We start from the raw sequence: 22486 nt of genomic DNA, 5'->3' as shown, positions 1-22486 counted from the left end.
CATATTTCCCAAAACCACGCAAATAACGTATTGCAATGTACTTTTTTTTAAGTTTTGTTATAGTTTTTATACATTATTATATATACGGGTTTTTCATTGATATAGTCCTTTATTACATTCCCAAAATGGTCATTTGGGAAGCAGAAAACTGAAGTTGATGATCATTAACATTCTCTGGTTAAACCGAAATTACAGTGTGAATTCACAATAGTGTTCTAAATTTTACAAATTGAATCAAATACATTATAACACAATTTATTAATGCTATTTTTTACTTGTTGTAGAAATCACTGATTTCTGCACAAATTTTTAAATAAAATGTGTATGTTTTAATCCGAAAATTTTATTGTTATTGTTCACTACAAACCAAATGGTTAGAAGTCCATTATTCAAGATATCTATTATTTTTGGAGGTGTCATGAAACGGTAATTATAAATTATAGAAACGAAGAAAAATCTAGGGACAACTAGTGAATACTACTTATATAGACAAGCATCTCCCTCTTGTGCATATGCAACTAATTGAAAATATTCCATGGCTGCATTTATTCTATTCCTTTTTAACTGATGGTAACGAGTGAAACGCTGGTCAACAAAGCACAAAGTACAAACGAAAAAGTAGCGAGTATGTTCACAAACGAGTGCGCATTTTCTGAGAGCAATCATTCTGTAGTGAACTTCATTGAGTACCTCGTGCGTCTAAATTTACGTTGTTTTGATTAAAATAAAACAAATTATTATATAGTGTTTGCAAGTTTCCGACGGCTTTTACTAAATGTGAGATAATTGATTTCCTAGAATATGGCGGGATATTTAGGAAAAATTGTACGCTTGAATTTGCAATTGCCTGAGTGTTAACGGTAGGCGGTTGCTTGTCATATATTTTAATTCGGGAACAATAAAAGTAAATACACATGAAAATTGTATAACTATAAAGTTCTTTGCTTCAGTGCAAAGCTCAACATTTGAAACATGTGCAAAAACTGTGCAGGTAAAATTTTTCGCGAAAAATATAATTGCAAAAAATTACCACGCATAGCAAAACGCCATTAGTGCCGCTTTTCTAGAGTTGCCAACAAAAGCCAACTATTAATATGACTTGGAACGTAAAGGTATACGATAAAGGAAATTAAATTTCTTTAATAATTTAAGTTTTGTAATGAAATTTTTTGCACAACTGAATAAAATGAAAATCAATTCTATATATTGTTGCACGCTCGCCTATTAAAATTTGGTTTTGCTAAATTTTGGCAATACTGTTTGTCTACTATGAATCAACGAGTGGCGAGTGAGAGTTCTTTGGATTAGCAAATACGTGCTTTGGGTCGGTCACTCGGTGTTTTCTGAAATAGTGTGTGTGCGCTTGCGGGAACGAAGAATGCGTACAAAATTCACGGCATCAGTGACAGTGAAATAGCGAGTAGATGGAAGAGCATGGAAGAATGGAGAAAAGTGCACGGAATATTTGACAAATGAATATTTAATTTACCCACAGTTTTGTGAAAAGAAAGATTTTTTATACAATTCAAGTGAATGTGAAATGAATACTACAAGCGATTTGATAAAAAATGAGGAAGTAGTTCGATTTGGGAGAAAATGGTATTTTTTAATTGCTTTTGTTTATATCTTTTTTTTGTGGATTCAGTTTTGTGTGGTCGGGCTCTTTCGGTCGCTTGTTGGTCGATCGTGTCGGTTACGTTTTGGTTACGTCGGTTTTGTACGTTGGGATTTTTTAGTGGTATGTTTGGTGGTATGACAGGGCTGTATTAAAGTAGGGTAGGCGAAATTTATTTATTCTAAATTTTAAGGAAATGTTTTTATCAATGACACTGGATATGTAAATATAGTTTGAAATAAGTTATAATTTCCGATTATATTTATTTAATCAAATTATATAAGTTCGTTTATTAAACATTTGCAATAATTTTCACTCAATATTATTATTTTTTTATTGTTTGCGTTAGGAATACAGAATATTGCTATGCTAGATTTTAACTTAAATATCTAAATTGCAGCAAACTGATAATCGCTAAATTATATACCCAAAAAGTTTAATAGAAATCATATATGTTGGAGAGTATACAAAATGTAATAGTTTAAAGCCAATGCAACCCTACTGCGTGTTGAGCGTTTTTTTTTTTTTTTGTTGGCTCGTTTGGTTAGTTTTGTGCGGTTTGCGTTTCCGACTGTGGTTGATGGTTTCGTGCGGGTGTATGTGTTTGCTTGTGGTGGCGCTGCCACTCGTTACCTACAACAATCTGCTCGCTACTCGTCAGTTCCCACCACACGCATAACACTGTCGCGGGCGCCTTGACTGGCTGTGGCTGTGCTACATAGTGGTTACGTGTATGTTGCTTTGTGTGCACAATTCTACGTATCGAAAAGACATGTAAAAGAAAATACGGAAAAAACCAACGAGCGAGCGAGCAAAAGTAGAAAAAGTTGTGCAAAATAATAAAAATTCTTTTAAATATAAAGAAATTGTTAAAAAATTAATAAAAATTATAGCATATTGTTCTTAAAGGTCCAATGGAACGTAACTAAATAAATTTTATTATAAACTCACCCTTTAATACTTAAAAAATCTCAATGAAAAAACTGAACAAATAAAGTCTTCTCAGTAAAGAAGCGCAAGCACCCCATAGTGCAAGAAAGTGTGCAAGACAAGACGGCAAAAGGAAGGAAGGCGCAGGGTGCTTCAGGGCTAGAAAGCATAAAGCAGCCTATTAGTCCAACTTGCTGGACGATTAGAATTTAAACGTTCCAACACTTATGATTACATTTACTGTTGGAATAACAAACTTTAGGCGCAATTAAATGGTTTAATTGTGGAAAAAATATTGGCGGAGTCTCCTAATCTAACCATAGTTAATCACAGCTAACAGTGGTATTGGTGTAAGGTGTGTGCATCCGGCTTTAAAGTTTCATCAACCTACAAAACGGACCAGAATCATACATAAGCTAGAAAACGACAAGGTGTTAGCCGCCTTTCAAATAAAAAATAATTTAACAATATATTATAAGCCTGCATTTGGAAGTTTTTGGTAAGCGGGAAATTAATAGCACAATAGAATCTGCTCTCTTCCACAAGAGTCGCAAAAGCAAAGCAAGAGTAACAGCAGCAGTTGTGTGGTGTAGTGCGCAAAATGTATCCTGCACCGGTGCGTCATCCCTCGGCGGGGGTAAGTGCACAAGTGCATTATGGCACTATTTATTTTACATTTTATACAATTTTATAATACCATCACCAAAAATAATACTAATAAAACATATTTTATTTTTCATGTACCAACAAACAACACAATTGTCACAACGTATGTGTAAAATATTAAAATTTAAACGATACATAGGGACCGCCACCTCAGGGCCCATTGAAATTCACAATCGTTGACACATTAGAACGAATTAAGGAGGAGTTCAACTTTCTGCAGGCACAATATCATACGTAAGTATTTTTAACATAATTTATAAAGTTTTTAGTGCGCAAAAATAACAAACTACTAATCTACCACAACTTTATTTCCATTATAAATTTTTTTTAATCTAACTGATATGCTATAACTTTTTTTCGGTAATAAATTATTTAGAGCATATTCTATCGTTACCGAATTTCTTATTTACTTAAACGTTTCACTCCGTTTCTTCTTTTACTATTTTGACATGCATGTTAATCGAAATTCATGTATACATTTGTTTTTTTTTTTTACTTTAAGCATACCTTTTATAATATTACTTTCCTGGCTCCATACATAAATATCTGGTTAATCATCTAAATTTTAAAATAAATCTTATCTTCACATGTTTATTTACATACATATGTATAATCCCCGAGAAAAAAATTTAAAAATTTTGAATGAATTTTATGTCTCAAGGTAATCTTATCATCTAAGTTGAGCATACTGTATACAAAACTTATGCCATATAATGAATTTATTTTCACTTAAATTTTTGTCTGTAGAAATAATGCCATTGCTTATAATGCATACTTAGGTGATGTTAAAGTCATCTCAATATGAAATTTATGGAAACCCAATGAACCTTCCTCTTCTAGTGTTTCAAATTATTTATTGAAAATTATAAATTATGTTTGCCCTGAAGTTTGTAACACCCAGAAGGAAACGTCGAAGACCCTATAAAACAAATGATCAGCGCGACGAGCTGAGTTGATTTAGTCATGTTCTATATGGTGTATATACGCTCCCTCAGTTTTTGAGGTATCGTTATGAAATTTTGCGCACATTCCTATCCTCAAAAAGCTGCTCATACCTATGTCGAAACCGTCGAATATCGGATCATTATTGTATATCGCTGCGATACAAACTGAACAATCAAAATCAAGTTCTTGCATGAAAAAGTTTTTTTATTTGATAAGTTATCTGCCCGAAATTTGGCATGGATTGTTGTCCAACTGACATTGCAATCTCGGAAAAAATTGTTTAGATTGGAGCACTCTAGCATAAAGCTGCCATACAAACTGCAATTGCACCATAAAAATCGAGCATAATTCTTAATTAAAGAATAAAATGCGAACAGTTCTATGTCAGCTTTGAAATTTATCCATATGTATATAAATATGAATGCTTGTGTATATTTACCTACATTCTATAGTATTTATATTCATAAGTATAATATGTATATTAAAAAGTGTATACAACATAACATTGCACATTTTGTTTCATACTACTGCTCTAGACCGGCAACGATTGCGGGTTTGATTTTACTGTTGGAACGAGATATTGGTGTAACGGCGGAAGGCGGCTGTTGAGTTCTTAGGCTCAAGTTGTAGAATTGTTTTTTTTTTTGTTTTAGCAATTTAAATTCAAATTTGTGCGGTAAAAATTTCGAGCTGTCAAAATAGTTGCAAACTACAAATTCTTACCACACTCCCGCCTTTTCTTACTCAACACTTAATCTTTGGTTCAGGAAAACATGAGTAGTATGATTGTGTTGTTGGTACGGATAATGTATTAATAAAAAAAAAAACCATAAAGCTTTAGATAAACGCTCACGCCTATGTACATATGCGATAGTTAACAGTGGGTCTCGGGCGACACATATTAACAAAATACACTGTTCACACAACTGTCGGATCTCTGTAACCAAAATGAACCCGGATTTTTAATCGGCCAAGTAGTGTCTACTCTGCAAGAACTCATCCAAATTATTTCAAATGTTATATACCGCTACAACAACAACTTTAATAATATGGAGGAGAATAGAACATTTAATTGATCAATTGTTTTGATGAATGAAATTATTTAAAGGATGTTGACTTGTCACTCCAGCGGTATACTCTAAAACAGTTTTAGTTTTTTAATGTAAAACGATGCATACTTAAGTGTAGCTGTTATCAACGTGTTATAAACATATCAACCTATAATTGTCATTCATTTTAGATAGGCATTGCATCGAATTTTTTTAATATATATATTTATATTTTGTTTATATATTTCATATTTGTTTTTATTTTTTATTTCATTTTTTAAATTTTATTTTAGTTTTTTTTTAATATCTAATTTTTTTTTTAGTATCTTATTTATTTCTTTTGTTTAATATTTTTAAAATTTTTGTTATATATTTTTTGATATTTAAAAAAATTTTTATATTCTTATATATTTTTTTTTAATATTTTAAAAATTTTTTAATTATATATATTTTTTAAAATATTTTTAACATTTTTTAATTATATATTTTTTATATTTTTTTAAGATTTGTTTTTATATATTTTTATTTAAATTTGTTTTTTTTTATTTTTTTTATATATATTTTTTTTATATATATTTGTTTTATATATATTTTTTTTTCATATTAATATTTTAGCAAAAAAACTACTTTTATTTTCAAACTTTATAACTCTTGTTATTTTAAAAGATTTATTTTCGAGTTTGCCTCACTGTTTCGTACAACGCCCCCTACTTTACCCCCTTTCAATTTACTCCTTAATCGCTTTAGCAAGCACCGAAAAACGTTCACTTCACGCTTTTGCGCACGTTGCTCCTCCAAAATAGCACGGCAGTAGCAATAAGACAAGAACAACAATAACAAACAACTACAGCAACAACAATTATACTTCACTCCATATTCGACACTCGTGTCATTGTTTTTTTCTTGTTGTTGCATTTAGCAGTTTTATATTCACATATCTACAAACTTATGTACATTTGTATGTTTGTATTCTGTGTTTATTTTCTTTTTATGTTTTGGTTTTTGTGTGCGGCCGCTTCACGCGAAGTATAGGCAAACAAAACGAACTCAGAGGCAGGCAGTCAAGCGGACAAGTACGAGGTAGACCAGACCTGACTGATAGACAGTAGCATAGTCAGCATCTGAAAACCGGTTCCCCTCGTGTTCTGCTTAACGTTTTTTTTTTTTATACTTCTGTTGTTATTCACACTCGATATTTTGCTCTTGTTGTTAAATACAACAAATGGACGGACAAATATTTGGATGGCTGGATACCTACATATGTATATATGTATGTTTGTTGTAGGTACATATAAAATGGTTTGGCCAAGTGACTGACAAGCTGGATGCTGCTCGTGAGTTCGATTTGTTGGTATGGTGTAGTAGGATGTGCATAAATGTTCATTAATGTGTACATATGTATATACGTAGGTTTGTGTGTAGGATAAACATCTACCCTACTTGATCGGATCTGTTCTCGGGGTAACCGAATAAGGTTTTAGGACTGCTGCTGCGCTACACGCTGTCGATTGTTATAATTGCATTTTTTTTGTTTCTGATAGTGCATAGTTAGGCATGCGTATGTATGTGTAAAGACGTGTTTTTTTTTTTTTTTTGCTATTGCGTGCGTTTGCACAAAATCATCACCAGGGGAATTGCGAAGAGGAAATAATATATTGAGCAGTTGCATGCAAAAAAAGTGCAAGCATGAGAGGAGTAGTAATTAGGCCTTAGAATGCTGAAGGTTGTTCCCTAAGTGCCAGCGATGTAAAGATAGGTTTAGGCTCAAAAATTGTACACGATTGGTAATCGTTCCTGGCACTCAGGTACTAGATACCTTCTTTGATTTGAAAGGGATTAAATGATTTCATGTTATTCTCCCTGCTTAAAAAGTTATTTGTTATTCAATTAGTTATGCTAACCTTTAGGGTTTCAGGGTCCAGCTAGCTTCGAACTAACCTTTTGTTTTGATATATGAATTTAGTTTTTTTCGAGTTTATATACCTCATATAACTATGGAACTATGTTTCCTTACAAAGCGAAGCGATACTTCTCTTTAGCGGCTAATTATTGTCACACTAAGAACTGTTTGTAGCCATTTACTGATTACTTAAATGATAATCATATCAACCTAATAATGCTTTTCAAATAGTAAAAATGTATATAGATTCTTGTTGAATAATTTGGTTTTATTATCGTAAAAGAATTTGAACTTCCGACAAGCAATGACATAGTAAAATATCAAGATTTTGTTTTGTTTGTTGTGCTACTAAATATTTCCCATTCGTCGGAACCATGTTCAGAACGGACTGCTATAACATATAGCGGCCCTTGCACGGGGGGAAAGCAATAAGTTTAACTGTCATCGAAATCACTTAACAATAGGCTAAGGAAACGAGCTGTTTCGACCGTTCTCAATAAAGTCGGGTTTAAGCAAACGGTACGGGCTCGGATTTTTATTCCGCCAAGGACTGTCAACTCGGCACCATTCCTTGAAATAACTTCAGGAATGTTTTCTGCAACAACAACGGGTTCGGATCCGAGAGTTTGGATAGGGAAGTTAAGTGAGTCGCTTAATTCATGGATTATTGTCTACGGCAACGCTACAGTCTCCGAAGAAATTTTTTTAGATAGGTTTAGATAGATTAAGTGGTTAGGGGTAGTCAGTGGCACGAAAAATTCAATCGAATAAAAAATAAATTTTATAAATAGATAATACTGGGCCTGATTGATTTTTTTTTCTTTTTGAAAAATTAACAAAATGGCGGCATCAGGAAATTTTTTTCTAGATTTTTGGGAAAAAATCAACAGTTAATTGGTCTTAAAAAGTCGAAATTAAAAAAAAAGTCCTTCGATCAGACCCGAGTTTATTATGTATTCTAAAAGCTGTATAAATTTCATTAAAATGTACGGAGCGGTTTTCGAGTTAAATTTGTCACCAGTTCGAAAAAGATAGTTTTGAGAATAACGCACTTTCTACCTGATCCCGAGCGCTCTGTTATTTGTCGAATAACTCAAAAAGTAGATATCGGATCAACTTGAAATTTTCAGAGAATATTTTTAAGATATTACACTTAAAAATTGATTTTTTGAAAATTCTGACTATCCCTAACCCCTTAAACCAACTGTTTAAAATCAAGATTTTGTATGACAAGTTTCTTGTGAAGGGTTTATAGCTTCGGTGCAAACGAAGTTAACGTTTATTCATGTCTTATGATAAACTATTACATTTTTTAGGCGTATATATTAAATACATATCTGCTAACTTTTTGAACTTTCTCATTTTCGCCGCAAAGCTATTTCATTTATTTGATTTTATGCCTTGTGGCCGTCTTTTTGCTTTATAATAGATTTGTTTTCTCGTTTGAGCATCAGCTTACTTACTTTGACTCTTTTGTATTGCCTCTTTGTATATACCGCGGCGCTTTAATTATACCACTTGCTTTGACGGTAATTAATTGTCCTAATTAATCTTATTCTCTACAATTCGAACGATTTCTATGCTAGCTATATCTAAGAGCCGCGGCTTAATATGTTTTTGATCGGCTTCCGCTGGTTACTCTTGACTGAAATACTAATTCGCTTCAACATTTCTTTCATTTCAGATTAAAACTGGAGTGCGAAAAACTTGCCAATGAAAAAACAGAAATGCAGCGCCATTATGTGATGGTAATTTTCTACCTATATCTTATTTATTTTTATTATTATTTTTTAATTTTAATATTTTTTCTTTCAGTACTACGAAATGTCATATGGCCTTAATGTTGAAATGCACAAACAGGTAATTTCCTTTTATAAAAATACGAATGAAAAATAAAACATTTATAATAAAAACAACAACAAATACACATAACTCACCACTAACAAACATAGTCGCCAAAGTCGACATAGCGGCCAAGTTGTCGAATGTATCAGGCAACACGAGTGCCTGAATGGTGCACTCCTGTCGGCGCTTGAAATTACATACACAAAAACACAATTTTTTGTTTTTTTGCTGCTAACGCCTCTACTCACACAGCTTGACACATAAACACACATACAATGTATTTTGTTCGTTTTTCGTCTGAAAATTTGTTCTAATTCCTTTTCTATTTACTTTCTTTCCAATGTGCGCTTCCGCTTGAATAAAAAAAAAAAAAAACTAAAACAAAAACAAATATATCAACTGCAACATACACTGCATGCATCAACCAACGTGATATGTTTGCGCAATCATACTCTGCTCTTCATCTATTCTTATGCTCGCGTGTGCAGACGGAAATCGCCAAACGTTTAAATACCTTGATAAATCAGCTGCTACCATTTCTACAAGCCGATCATCAGCAGCAGGTCTTAAATGCAGTGGAGCGCGCGAAACAAGTTACGATGCAGGAATTAAATCTGATTATCGGGGTAAGTTTTATTTATACGAATTTCCTCAACTATTGTACAATAAAACATAACGCTTATTCGCTTCGATCGTTGCTACTACAACAAATAATAAATATTGTGCAATAATGTGCATAAATCCTTTTTTCATTTCTTAAATTTTGCTAGAGTAAATACACACAGATATGCGTACACAACAAGTGCATATGTAATGTATTCTAGCAGACAATGTGTAATAGCTTGAAAACACTTGCTTATCATACTGGTCTGCAGTAATTTTTATCTGGTATATTTCTTATAGCATAAAAGGGTTTATCTTGATTTTTCTAGGTCAACTTGTATGTTAGCTTTAAGTCATAGTGGTCCGATCTGAAAAATTTGTATTCGGATATTGTCCGGTTGTTTTGGACTATATCCCTGCTAAATTTCGTGAACAAATCTTGTCAAATAAAAAATACTTCCATACAAGATTTCGTGGCAAAACAATTTGTAGCGGCATAAAAATTTCCTAAATATATTTTGTTTACAGTCCTTGGTCGGACAAAAAACCGATTGAGTCTCGTTTGCGTAGAACCTTTGTATTATAATTTTTAACGGCGTTACATAATATAAAAATACTTTCAAAACATAAAGTTTTACCACTTTATGCCTTTAAATAAAATTCGGTTTATAAAATAACAACGAAAATGTATCATTGTCCAGCAGACGTACGCTCCACTTAAGTCTTGTCTCAGTCAAACATCTCTATTAGGTAATAGTACTAAGAATAAAGCTTTCTTTTTTTATTTGTATTGTTGGTATAAATAATTTGTTGTTGTTGTATGTATGTACATATGGTTGCAAAAAGTTAAAAAAATAATAAAAATAATTGGTTTGACAGCTGATAAATTTTTTGTTTTTGTAACTTTTTTACGTTTTATTTTTTATTTTGATTGATCTTAACTTTAATATGCCGCCAGCAAGTTAAAATAATGTACTCGTATATATATGTACATATTTTAAAAGGCAGCGTATGGAATTGATTTAATTTTTTCTACATTCCCTCTAAGTATAGCCCGTTTTTGCAATGAAACAAAATAAAATAATGTATATTATATATATTGTATATATATATATTTTTTTTTTGTATTCTTCAACAAAATAATTGTTAGATTGTATTCACCATTTATATACATATGTATAAAAACTTCTGTCTATACATATCATAGAAATTTGTTGCGAATTTCTCAGTTATTTGTGTTGACACTTTGATTAATAATCATATTCTAATACTTTAATTTCTTTTTTCATTTTATTTTATGCTCACTTTCATTCAAAAAAAAAAAATAAAACTAAAATAATGCAACAAAAATCGTTTAATAAAACAAATGTATACCCTTCACACACACATCAAATTTCTTGATGTTGCAACGCGCAGCATCAGCATCAGGGAATTCAACAACTTCTCGTAAGTTCCTTTTCCACTTTCTCAATACGTTTATTACTGCTATTTCTCTACCACTAGTTTTTATACTTCTAACGCTCAGTTATGTACTTGTTTCGCTTACTTTATACTTAATTTTTTTTTTGTCTAACAATTACAAGTTTAACAATAAATTAAATATACATACACGTACATACTTATACATGCATAGGCGCAATAATACTTGTTTGTTGAGAGTATTTTTATAAAATAATAATATTTCTTCATATGCATAACGGTTAAAATTTGTCACTTGTGCGCATTCTGTGCCTGTTGGCTTTCGTTTATTTCAAACTGAAAATGTTTATATATTAAATAATATTTACATAAATTAAAAGAAAAACAAAATTGCACATATTTGGTGCGAAATTTAATTAATTATAGTTTGCTTACTGTTAATATGCATTTAAATATTTGTTTCTTATAAATTACCTGTTTTTAATGTGTGTGCCTGTTCGCTAGCATATTGTTGCAAGTCGCTCCCAATTCGATTAATACGATTAATAACTGTATAAATATTTTTTGTTTTGTTTACAAGCATAACTGTAGTTTGTAGGTTTGATTGCTTTATCTACATTTTATTATTGCAAATTTTTGAAATAATTTAATTAAAATTATGCTTCGATTTCCCTACTTAAATTTTGAGCTTGTATTAGTGAGCTTACTTCTAGTGTTATAAGGGACTGGAGTTCAACAAAATACATGTGACATGAAATACATACTATGTAAAAAAAAAAGTTTTAGAAAATTTATTAAACTTCACCTGTTGTATAATAGCTTTATACATTTTGATTTTATAGGTTTTCTCGCAGTATTTTTTGGCGCCTGCCAAGCATAGTTGCCCAACGAACATAACTAATATTAGTTAAAATTCTGTGACCATTAAATTATTACTTGTTAATTTTTTAAATATTTTATCTCTCTCTAATGCTTTTTTCTTAGCTTTGCTACATTTTTTCACTTTGTTGCATTATATCTGCATTGCATGGCATTGCGTCGTCTGCCAATTTGGCTATTTGCTCTATAAAGTAGCAGTTTTTCATTATTGTTGTTTTTCATTTCTAATTTATTTATAATTCTTCACAAAATACTGATTTTTTTGTAAACTATATTTTTATTTTTAAATAAATATTCAGCTGTCAAATCAAGTATTTTGGGATCAGAGTTGAAAAAAGCAAATATATGTATTTGCGCTTTAAATATTAATTTTGAAAAGAACAAGCTATACAAATTTTTAGCAACTGGTGTTTTGTTAAAAAAATTTTTTTTATAGTTTTTATTAAGCGTTATGCGCTTAAATTAAATTGTTCAAAAATTACATGCATACAACAATTATATTTATACATTTTAGTTTTAATTAGATTATTGACCTTATTAAAGCATAATTTAATTAATTTAGTCTATTATTCGTTATTCCATAACGTTCAAGTCGTTGCAGCAATATTATTTGTGTTGATATTTTGTATTTAAAGTTTTCTTCACTTTTTTTTTCAAAATTGTCAAATTTGCAGTTTATTTGAATAATTAGTGCGCTATAGCATCCAAATTGTGCACTATAAAATTCTTTTAAAATCATAAAAATCTGATAACTAGGTCTAAACAAACACCTTAAAATCGCGAAATTAAAATTTATTATTAAACATATTAATAACGAAAAAAAATTTTATTGTTCAAAAAAAATAATAAATAAATAATTACAATAGGTAAAATAACAATGAACTCTCTTTACCACATATTTTATTTCAAAATAAATTGTGAATATCGAAAAATTTAATATATGTATTTATATTAAAAAATAATTTTTTTTTTTAAATTAAATTTTTTTTTTTAAATTAATTTTATTTAAAAATTTAAAGTTTTTGATAAAACCAATTTATTTTTAAACATAATATACGAAAAAGATAGTTCATTGTTATTTAATCTATTGAATTATTGTTTTTCACTTTTTTCAATAATCTTATGTTTTTTTAATTTTCCAAATTTCGTATTGTATTTTTTTTTTACTTTTTTCAATAAATTTTTTTGTTTTCATATTTCTCTTGTCTACAATTTGTTTATCTGTTTATTAATTACTCGTTTGTTTTAAACATTTTGTACACAACTTTAGTGAGGTTAGGTAGTTTAGTTTCTACGTAAATTAAAGCTTGTGATTGCTTTGTAAATAATTTTAAATTTATAAACATTATTGCATTGAAATTGAAACACTTCACCACCAATTCTTGCGAAATAATCTCGTTGAAAGTTAAAATATCATGAAAATTTGAAAATAATTTCGTTTTTGTCACTCTTGCTTAGACCATGGCTCTCTTGTTGGTTGACACTTTGTGAATGTGCGTTTTACTAAACGACCTTGTTTATTGATTTTATTTCAATTTCCAACTATTCTATGCTTAACCTAAATAAATAAACAATTATTCCAAAAATGTCGTAAAGAATAATACAATTTTGTTGAATAACTAATAACATATGCCATCCTTTCTTTGTCTTTCTTTCATTTGCATATGCAGCAGCAAATACATGCACAGCAAGTGCCCGGTGGACCACCGCAGCCAATGGCCGGTTTAGCGCCACTAGCTGGCCCATTTGGTGCTTTGGGCGCGTCAATGGGTCTACCACATGCACCACAGGGCCTACTTAAAGCACCAACAGATCATCATCGACCCGATATCAAACCAACAGGCCTCGACGGGCCGGCTGGCGCTGAAGAGCGTCTAGTAAGTGTGAAATTCATAAAGTCAAATATAATATTTAACTAATTGTTTTTTATTTATTATCTTGTAGCGGAATTCAGTGTCCCCAGCTGATCGTGAGAAATATCGCACACGCTCACCATTGGATATTGAAAATGATTCGAAGCGTCGAAAAGACGAGAAACTACAAGTGAGTATTTTGCTAACGTTATGCCGAACGATAGCACGATGTGTTTTAGAAGATGAAGCATAGTAGTAATTCTACTTTATTTGTATTATTATGTATGAAAACATTAAATTAATCAACAACAACCTAGTTATATAATTACATAGTACAATAGTAATATATATCAAAACTCCACTTTACGCATTTTACTTACACTACCTCTACCTCAACCTCCATCATCAACACCTTCATCAACACTGTCCTGCTCGCCCTGACAAAGTTTGAATTAAAAATTTGAATGACATATAGGTAAAAAGCTTTTACTTTGGCTTTGGTTAAATGACCTATACTTCTACTATAGTAATTTATTGATAAAATAAAAATTGTGTAATTATTGTTTTTACGTTGGCATTTATTGGAAAATTACATTGTATACCATAATATTGTTTAAAATCATATACTAAAGAACGATTTGTTGTAGTATATAATGATAAAATATACAAAAAAAAAATATAATACAAATAATTTAATATAGATTTATTACAAATGCTGTACAAAACGAAAAAAAAAAATTCAAAAACTTGTTTGCCATAAAATTGTAAAACTCAACTCACCATATTTTGTTACGCCAAAACAAAGAAAAAAAAAAATAATAAAAAAACACGGTTTCAAAAAGCAACTCACTTTGAAAGTAACAGAGAGTAACAGCAGGACGGCGCTGCATCGTGCACGTCTGTTAGTTTAGTGCCTTTTATATATTTTCAATTACTTTTTTTTAACATTAAAAATATAGCTGAATATAGTTTAGCTTTAGCTTTATATAATTTCCTGCATAAATATGTTTTAGCTGGTTTGTAGTAGTAGTGACTTTTATTTTGTAGCTATCATAGAATAATCCTCTCTCTTTCTCTTGTAATACACTGTCCGCAAATATTTAGTTTTTTTTTTGCAAATACAATATTTTTTTCTGCAAATATTTTTCTTCTGTAAATATTTTTGTTTTTACCAAATTTTTTTGCGAATTTTGTTTTTTTTTTTTAACAAATATTTTAATTTTGCTAAAAAAAATTTTTTTTCGCAAATAACTTTTATTTCGCCAAAACTTTTTGTTTTTTTTTTGGCAAATATTGCTTATTATTTTTATTTTTTTATTTAATTTTTTTTTTGATTTTTTTAATGTTTTAAATTTTTTTTAATTATCTTCTTTCTTTCTATTTTCATTATTTTTATTATTTGTATTATTTTGTTTAATTTGGTCAGGTTTGTCCGCTTCGCTTGACAGCCAACAAATTATTTATTGGTTTTTAGAGTAATTAAGCCATTTCCAAATATATATTTCTTATCTTTGTTAAATATACGCTCAGTTTAAGTTGCTACACATTCTTGAGTTTAAATTACAATTCCGTAAAAAATTTCGCATTTTATTTACATATTGAATGATTAGTTTGCGCCAACACGTTTCGTAAATTTTCGGTTACTTTGTTACTATTGCTAGTTTATATCTTTTTCTCTCGCTTCCGCTTTTTCGTTTTTTTTGTTTTTTGCTTTTTTCTTTTGTTTTCGTAGCAAATATTACTTGAGTATTTCATTTTAATATGGTTTAGTAAAAAAAAAAAAATTAATTGCAAAAGTTTACAACAACAACAAAAAAGTTCGTGCGTTGATAATATTTTTTTATTTTTCAAAATTTTTGCAGGACGATGAAGGAGAGAAAAGCGATCAAGATTTAGTCGTAGATGTTGCAAATGAAATGGTGAGTTGAGTTTGTCAAACCCAAAGTATAGCAGAACGTAATAAGAAAAAATATATATGTACATTAACATGAACACAGTGTTTCCCCCATTTGCTGCATCCCAAATGCCTCATTAACATATTTATTTACACGTTCATAAGTATTATTTGTTTGCAAATATCTGTTTTATTTTTTAACATTTTATTCAAATAACAAGATTATTTTGTAATAACGGTTTTTTCTTGTTTTGTCACAGGAATCCCACTCGCCACGTCCGAACGGCGAACACATGTCGATGGAAGCGCGCGATCGTGAAAGTCTGAACGGTGAACGTCTCGATAAACCGGGTAGCAGCGGTGTCAAACCGCCTAATGAACGACCACCATCACGTTCCGGCTCCAGCTCGTCGCGCTCAACTCCCAGCCTAAAAACTAAAGATGTAAGTATAAATGTGTGTAAGGGGGGGGGGTGCTTAAAATCGTCAAAAGTGCAAGCGCCAGTATAATATTGCCAAAATAGATTCCTGAATAGGGTTAGTCTAGCAGCAAGATTTTAATTGATTGACGGTTTTTTCTGTTTTATTTTAATGCAGTGAAATTGGATTTTGTTTTCAGATTATACATTTCGAGAATTTAAATATTGTTGATTTTGACTTTAGTATTTTTTATGTCCTTAACATATTTTAATAATTCAATTATACAAATATTTTTTAATTTTTAATTTACATTTTTTTTATTATTGTTTTTTGTAATTTTTTTTTTGTAGTTTTAAAAAAATTTTTTTTTAAATTTAATTTTTAATATTAATTTTTTTTGTAATTTTAATTTTGGAATAATTTTTTACGTCTTTTACCTATCAATATTCAAAAATTTGTAAATTGAATTCAATTTATTATAATGGGTTATAAAACCTCCAAAAAGTGACGTAATGGAAATTTTTCGATAGTTTATTATTACACGATAGTTATATATCAATAGATAGTTTATTATATCAACAAAACAAAAACACGTTTTCCTTGCAACATAAGTTTTTCGAATTATTATCAAATAAAATTTTGTTTATAAAAATATATTTTTCAAAAAATGCCGAGTTTATTTCTTACATAACATAAAAACTTTACATTGTAGATGGACAAGCCAGGCACACCGGGCGCCAAGGCACGCACTCCCACCCCAAATGCTGCCGCACCAGCTCCGGGCGTAAATCCCAAACAGCTGATGCCACAAGGCGGTCCACCGCCAGCCGGTTATCCAGCCTCAGCGTATCAGCGACCTGCTGACCCCTATCAGAGGCCACCATCCGATCCGGCATATGGACGACCGCCACCACTACCTTACGATCCGCATGCGCATGTACGAACAAATGGCATTCCACATCCTCAAGCGTTAACTGGTGGAAAGCCGTAAGTTGCAACAAACAAAACAATTTATATTATTTTTCATAAAACTCAAATGGAAAATCTTTCATCAATCTCTCTCTTGTAGCGCATATTCGTTCCACATGAACGGCGAAGGCAGCTTACAACCTGTGCCGTTCCCATCCGACGCACTAGTTGGTGTTGGTATACCACGACACGCCCGACAAATAAATACACTATCACACGGCGAGGTAGTGTGCGCTGTCACCATTTCGAATCCCACGAAGTATGTGTATACAGGCGGCAAGGGTTGCGTCAAAGTTTGGGACATCTCACAGCCGAATAATAAAAATCCAGTCAGCCAATTAGACTGTCTGCAACGTGACAATTACATACGCTCCGTGAAATTACTGCCCGACGGTCGTACGTTAATTGTGGGCGGTGAGGCGTCCAATCTCTCCATATGGGATTTAGCCAGTCCGACGCCACGCATTAAAGCCGAATTGACATCCGCAGCGCCGGCTTGTTACGCGCTCGCCATTAGTCCTGATTCGAAGGTGTGCTTTTCGTGCTGTAGCGATGGCAATATCGCGGTGTGGGATTTGCACAATGAGATATTGGTGCGCCAATTCCAAGGACACACTGACGGCGCCTCATGCATCGACATCAGTCCGGATGGTTCGCGACTGTGGACCGGTGGTCTTGACAATACGGTGCGTTCGTGGGATTTACGCGAAGGTCGCCAATTGCAGCAGCATGATTTCAGTTCTCAAATATTCTCCCTGGGCTATTGTCCGACAGGTAAGTTCGCACAGCATTCCAGATCGCATATTCCTTAGACAATCGGGTCTATGTTACCGCAACGGACTTGGGTTTTTACTCAGTCAGGGACTGTCAACTCGGCAGTATTCTTGAAATATTTCTTCGGGCTGTTGCTGCTGCTTTTTCAACAACCGTTATTATAGTTATGTATATAAAAAAGGTCACAATGACAAGACAAAAGTCTCACTGTCCGTCGCAAGCGATAATTGGTGGATATCTGAATGTAACTTGACACACTACTTGACCAATTTTAACTATATTGAATGCAAAGCATTCGCAATATGTCACCGACCTGATAATGGACAAAACTCAACCATAACAGTTTCTAGGGCATTAATTGAGATATCGAGAAACTTGTAGAGAAAACATCACTGATTGTTATTATTATTATATTATTATTGCTGTTGTAGCAGCGTAAAATATTATCCAAAAAGTTTTGGAGCAATGCGGTAGAGTTGACTTTCTAGCCTGATGTAAATCTGGATCCGTTCCGGTTATGCAGACCCAACTGCCATGGGTTAAAATCGTCTAATCTCATACATACATATTTTCGTTGCAATATTAAAAAAAATATGAGACGTCTCAAAATCAGGGTTGCAAAATTTTATAATCAAAGAAATTTTGTAAAAATTAAATTTTAAATTATTAATTTCAGTTTAAAAATTGACAATTTAATTTTTCATTTAAAATGTTGAGATTCAACTTTGAAGAGTTAATTTTTAATTGCAGATGCAATTATTTTTTTTTATAATTATATATGTATATACATATATTATATATATCAATTTGGTATTTAGAGTTAGAAATTTGAAATTTTTTTTAAATTAAGATTTTTGGGATTACAAAATAAGAAAAAATTAATTTAATTGTTAAGTAGATTAAATTTTTAAGTATTATGTGCAACCCTATTTTAATATAAATTAATAGTAAATTTTAATAATAATTAATGATATATTTTAATAATAATTAATGATATATTTTAATAATAATTAATGATATATTTTAATAATAATTAATGATATATTTTAATAATAATTAATAATATTTAATGATACATTCTTTTATTTATTATTTTTTTTCATCAGGCGAATGGCTCGCTGTGGGTATGGAGAACTCACATGTCGAAGTATTGCACGCATCCAAGCCAGACAAATATCAACTGCATCTACACGAAAGTTGTGTGCTCTCGTTACGCTTCGCCACCTGTGGCAAATGGTTCGTCTCCACTGGCAAGGACAATCTATTGAATGCCTGGCGAACACCATACGGTGCAAGCATATTCCAGGTATGTTCGCTTCGTGTTACAATTTCACAAACTTATTTATATTTATATTTATTTGTATGTATTAATTCTGTTTTGCAGTCGAAAGAAACTTCATCCGTACTTAGCTGCGACATATCAACCGATGACAAATACATTGTGACGGGCTCCGGCGACAAAAAAGCAACGGTTTACGAAGTTATTTACTAATAAGTTCTAATTTGTTTAATTTTGCTATAAACCTATAAGAAGAAATGCTAAGTTTTCTTTTGTGCAAAACAATTATATTACCACACAGCAGCGATCATACATACACACACATACACATATACAATGGCAAACAAACTGACGAAAATAATAAGTTGCGAAAATATGTATCAATGTATGAGCGCGCAAACGCGAATGTCGTGCCGACAGGGCAATGAAAAATGATTAGTTCGCTTTGTAGTAGTGGCTTTTGATAGGACTCACGAAAAGCTAAGCAAAACAAAACAAAACAAAACAAAAAAACACAACACAAAAAAGAAAGAAAGAAATTCAATTCAGAAAATTGCAGAAGCAAGAGTGCAGAGAGTTTGGGTAAGGAGGGACAATGAATATTCTTATAAGCGGACGTACATGGAAATCATGTTTAATGAAAAATAGTAACAAGAAATACGAAAAAGGTAAAGAAGAAACGATAAATAAGAATTAAAATTGAAAATATATAATTATAAATAATAACATAAACAAATTGTAGCTTTTAAGTAATTTTAAGTAAAGTTAAAGAGACAAGAAGAAAGAAGAAAACAACAAATAATAATTAAAAACTAAGCAAAACGCGCAGCAGAAGCGCAAGAATGCAGGAACTTATTAAAATATTATAAAATATAAAAACACAAAAACACAAAAAAAAAAAAACAACAACATACAACAAAAACACCGTAACTTAAGCAAACGAAATAAATACATAACTGCAAAACATGTGCGGCACAGTAAAGCAGTAAAAGAAAAATGTTTGCTTATTCATTGACAAAAAGTATGCTGGACTACTCGAATGTGTGAACCATGTGTATGGGGTCAACAGAATTTGTTTATTTTATAGCCTGTTGACAAATGACAGCTTGCAAACAGTTAACAGTACGCATGCATGCCACTTCCAAGGTTAATAATATGTATGTTTGTATGTATGCACGCTGCTATAACCCTAAAACTGTTGCTGCATGGAAAGTCGAAACAATTCAACAACAAACAATTTTGTTCTTAGCACATATTTTACTGCATTATTTGCATATAATTTATTTATATTGCATATTTATACAAGTGACTAAAGAAATGTAGCAAAGAAAAGAGAAAAATAACACAAAATAAATTGTAAAAAAAAAACGAAAAATTACAATTAAAACTTCTATGTTCAGGGATTTTATTGAACTGTTAACGAAATATGTTTTTACACAGCTTTCGCGTAAATGCTTAGAAAAAGCATAAGTTGTCGCCTGTCGTTTCATATGTATGTACATATATATGGCCCGGTCGGTCACAGTTTGCGCAGTGCCGCTTGTGACACTAGTTGCGCTGCGTCGAGTCGCCTTAGACCTAGACCAAACAAGCATTCGCGCAACGTTTCTTGTCTTAATTTTTTTTTTTTTTTGGTTTTGACTTTTTTTTAGGCAGCCGCGTCATAATTTCTGTAATTTGTTTTCTAAGCTAAGCTAATTTCCAAACATATCTGTGTATGTATTGTTTCTTACGCAGACACTATAGTTTTCTTTGGCTACTTTTCGTAATAGCTTCCGCATGCCTCATGCTTTCTGTTGATTGTTATATTCGAGCTTTCTTCTTGCTCTAATTTTTCATTTTTTGTTTTCTGCAACATTTAAACATTTTACTTGTATATTTTTAAATAAAAAATTTCAAATATCATTTCTTCATGTATGTATGTAAACGCTTAAATACCTAGTTTTAATGATTTATTATGATTTTAATATATAATATAATTTTTTCTTGTCCATTTTAAGCGCATTGATATTTTATTTTATTGTATTCTTTAATTTTAATTGTCTACATATATACATAGATATATATAAATATATATATTTTTGTGTAGTTTAAGTGCGTACGATAATACTGTATGAAAAAATGAATAAACGAAGAACTTTAAATTTAAATAAATTAAATTATAGTAAAGAAACGTCGTATCAAAATGGAATAGAAAATAACACTTAAGTATATATGTACATATGCGTTTAATGCGCGTATTTGCAGAGCGTTAACCAAAACAACAACAAAGAAGTGAAAACAACGGCAAACGAATTAACAAAGTGAAGATGCTTTATTAAAAAGCATAAATTTTTTGCTTTACAGTTAGTAATTGCCACAGTGTTGCACTACTACAACTACAGAAACATGTCGCTGCTGCACAAAATAATGAAAATTTCATTCAAAATCGCAAGCGTTTTTCGTAATTAGCTATTCGACTTGGTTAGCGCGCAGCTGTGTGGCAATTATTGCAAGTCTAACCCAACGAGCTCAAGCATTACTTCGGCTACATACACGCCCCGTCCACACAGTTATGGTTGCTTAATTTTCTACTTTTGAGTTTTTTTTTTTTTTTTTTACTTCTATTTACTTTTTATTTTCTTTCTTTTATTTTTCTCTCACACAGTCCATTCCGCTTTTTCACCTATTTTGCAGACTTTCTGAACTGCTCTATTTCTCAATCTTCCAAAAACGTGCATATAGTATGCAACAAAAAGCAAAAACAAAAAAAATTACACATATACACACACACGCGCATACACATGGAAATATAAAAGTATATATATGTATATATATCCATATATAAATATAAATACTTATATATAGTAATTAAATTTAAATTCAAATAAAACATGCATTATGTAATTAAGTAACGAAAATAAATTTGGTATGACAATGAAATGATAAAAGAAAATATACTTGTATAAGCAGCGAGTGCGAAGCGTAAATTTAACTGAATATAAATAAAAAGTATATATACATATATAACTGAAAAAAGTCACATAATTACCGTTATATTCATATTTAAGTTGTTAGTTGGTACAAGTGCTAGAATAAGTTGTGCTTGAGCGGCAAATTTGACATTAAAGATAACGGCCATTCTTTGAGACTCGAGTTGTCAACTGCCATATGGTGCAAAAATTTTCAGAAAATTTTAAACAAAACAATTTTAAACTTCTCACTTTTTGTTTTTTTTTGGATTTAAAAACGTTTTAACTTTATAAATTTTCATATGTGCGCCTAAATCTATGCTGGTTTATAAATAACTTTAAAAGTTTAGATTTTCGAATGTTTCAATAAATTTTGTAACATCGAACATCTGTGAATGCCTAATTGTAAACTTCGTGATGGTTCGTACTTGCAAAAAAGAACAACAATATGAAAAATTATGCTTGCTTAAGAGAGTCGGACCACGGTAGTAGAATG

At 31.0% G+C, this 22486-nt stretch overlaps 1 protein-coding gene across 10 annotated transcripts; it reads left to right on the top strand.

Moving 5' to 3' along the window:
• Positions 1–644: 644 nt before the first annotated feature.
• gro (TLE family member transcriptional corepressor groucho) lies at positions 645–22205 on the top strand. 10 transcript variants are annotated; one of them, XM_014236057.3, is made up of 15 exons: positions 645–1112; positions 2525–3182; positions 3351–3445; positions 8790–8853; positions 8921–8965; positions 9439–9576; positions 10970–10999; positions 13522–13728; positions 13796–13894; positions 15567–15623; positions 15859–16041; positions 16730–17004; positions 17087–17760; positions 18867–19066; positions 19145–22205. In XM_014236057.3, exons 2-15 carry the CDS (start codon positions 3147–3149, stop codon positions 19250–19252), a joined length of 2211 nt encoding a protein of 736 aa, XP_014091532.1. In that variant the 5' UTR covers positions 645–1112; positions 2525–3146; the 3' UTR covers positions 19253–22205. The 10 variants fall into 10 exon arrangements, with proteins under 10 accessions (XP_014091532.1, XP_069964460.1, XP_014091531.1 ...); XM_070108359.1 differs by having other exon boundaries at positions 2509–3182; positions 13525–13728; XM_014236056.3 differs by having other exon boundaries at positions 2509–3182.
• Positions 22206–22486: the final 281 nt, after the last annotated feature.

Source organism: Bactrocera oleae, chromosome 2 (genome assembly GCF_042242935.1).
Source record: "Bactrocera oleae isolate idBacOlea1 chromosome 2, idBacOlea1, whole genome shotgun sequence".
In the NCBI taxonomy this organism is placed as follows: Eukaryota; Metazoa; Arthropoda; class Insecta; order Diptera; family Tephritidae; genus Bactrocera; species Bactrocera oleae.
The sequence above is the reverse complement of the archived record's forward strand: the minus strand, read 5'-3'. Positions and strand labels throughout refer to the sequence as shown.